At 62.0% G+C, this 1718-nt stretch overlaps 1 protein-coding gene across 1 annotated transcript in view; it reads left to right on the forward strand.

Annotated features, from left to right (window-relative positions):
• Window positions 1–331: 331 nt before the first annotated feature.
• WDR31 (WD repeat domain 31) overlaps window positions 332–1718 on the forward strand; it is a gene marked incomplete at both ends in the record, with an annotated part of 2056 nt that continues 669 nt past the window's right edge. The window contains 3 exon segments of the mRNA XM_010079074.1: window positions 332–406; window positions 1409–1553; window positions 1650–1717. Coding sequence (XP_010077376.1) covers window positions 332–406; window positions 1409–1553; window positions 1650–1717 — 288 coding nt within the window.

Here is a 1718-nt window from a genome sequence, read left to right on the forward strand (position 1 = left end):
AATGGCCACACCTCTGTCAGTCCCTGAATTTAGGAAGAGAAGCTGAGCTCAGGGTGAGGGCTGGAGCACATGGAATCCCATTTTATAACCTCTCAGATCACATCCAACGCTTTCACCCAGGCTTGGCACCCCAGGACCAGCCCTTCCCTTTTGCTCCCTGGCAGGGGGGGGCTCTAAAGACAGCGGCATTTGCTGTAGGAGCTCAAACCAGCAGAACCCGTCCCCTCTCCGCGCTGGGGCTGTGCAGGGGTCTCGGTGACACGTAGCCAGGACCACGCACACTCCTCCCTCGCCTGATCCCCCACCCGCTGATGGCCGTCCCCCTCCGCAGAGCGTGGCCGTTTGCAGCTGGAGATCCGGGGCTGTGGTGCGGCGCTTCACCGGCCACGAGCGGGAGGTCACCAAGGTGAGTGATGATGGACGGGGCACGGGGGGGTCCCCTGTGCTGTCACCTGTCAGGAACTGGGAACCAGGAACGATGGAGCGATGGTTTGTCCCCCCTCAGCGGGCTTGCCCGGCTGCATCAGAACGAGGGACCGGGGCATCGGCACGCGTTCGGTTTGTCCCAGGCTCCCAGAGGTTTGTCCCAAGGTCCCAGCTGGTATTTGCTGTCCAGGGAAGAGGACGGAGTGGTTGTGTCCACACCAAACGGGCTCCAGGAGGCTTGGACACATGCTTATCTTCCCTTCCGAGGGACTGTAGCAAAATCTCAGGATGCATTAGTCAAATTTTTGATTCCGAGATGCCATTTGCATTTTTTCAGGTCTCCTTCCACTAGACGTGTCATTATTCTACAAACCAGCCATCCCCGGGAAAGCGGGGCTTTAACTTTCCTTCTGGCATCCCCATTGCGAAGCCAGACACACTGCTCGAGAGCAGACATGGGGGTGTCCACACGGGACATGGGTCCCTGTGCCGCGGGCACCGGGGGGATGACGGGGGCTTCGTTCACCCCCGTGCTCACAGCAGCCACACACCAGCACCCTTTGGTTTTTTAGTTTTTCCCATGAAATGAACGGTTGCTGAGAACAGGATCCGCACACACCCATGCACCGCCCAGCTCCCTGGTTCTGGGAGTCAGGGTCCCGCGGGTGGGTCACACCCCCCCGCTGCCCCCGGTCCCCACTGTGGCACAGGCTGCAGCACTGCGCTCGGGCTGAGCAGCTTCCCCAGCCCCAGGCGTCGGGGTCTGCCTGTGGCCGGGATCCGGCAGAGCAGAGGGATGCGGGAGTCGCAGCGTTGGACAATAGGCATGTGCACCCCCGGCACGGGCGAAACAGTGGGTGGGGGTCAGGCTCGGCCCCGTTGCATTTCCGCACACCTTGGGCTTCGCTGCGGCCGCAGGAGTGGCGCGCTGTCCCCGGGCAGGACTGGGGCCTGACCAGCTTCTCCCATCCTGTCCTCGCAGGTCACCTCTGCCCCGGGCTCCAGCAGAATCTTCAGCGCATCCCGGGACAGGACAGCGAAGCGATGATGGCTCCATGGGGCTCTGGGGCCGAGCCAGCACTTCCCAGGACACGAGCTGGTGGTTACTGGGCTGGCGGTGAGCCCGGGTGAGGAACCACGCGCGCTCCTTCCCCGGGGGTTTCTTGGTGACTTTTCTTGACGACACTTCTTGACAATTTTTGCATGTTAACGTGTCGATGCAGATGGCTCCCAGCTGTGCACGGGGTCACGGGACAACACGGTGTGCACGTGGGATGTAGAGACCGGGGAGC

The sequence above is a fragment of the Pterocles gutturalis genome, unplaced genomic scaffold (genome assembly GCF_000699245.1).
Source record: "Pterocles gutturalis isolate BGI_N339 unplaced genomic scaffold, ASM69924v1 scaffold33163, whole genome shotgun sequence".
NCBI lineage: Eukaryota > Metazoa > Chordata > Aves > Pterocliformes > Pteroclidae > Pterocles > Pterocles gutturalis.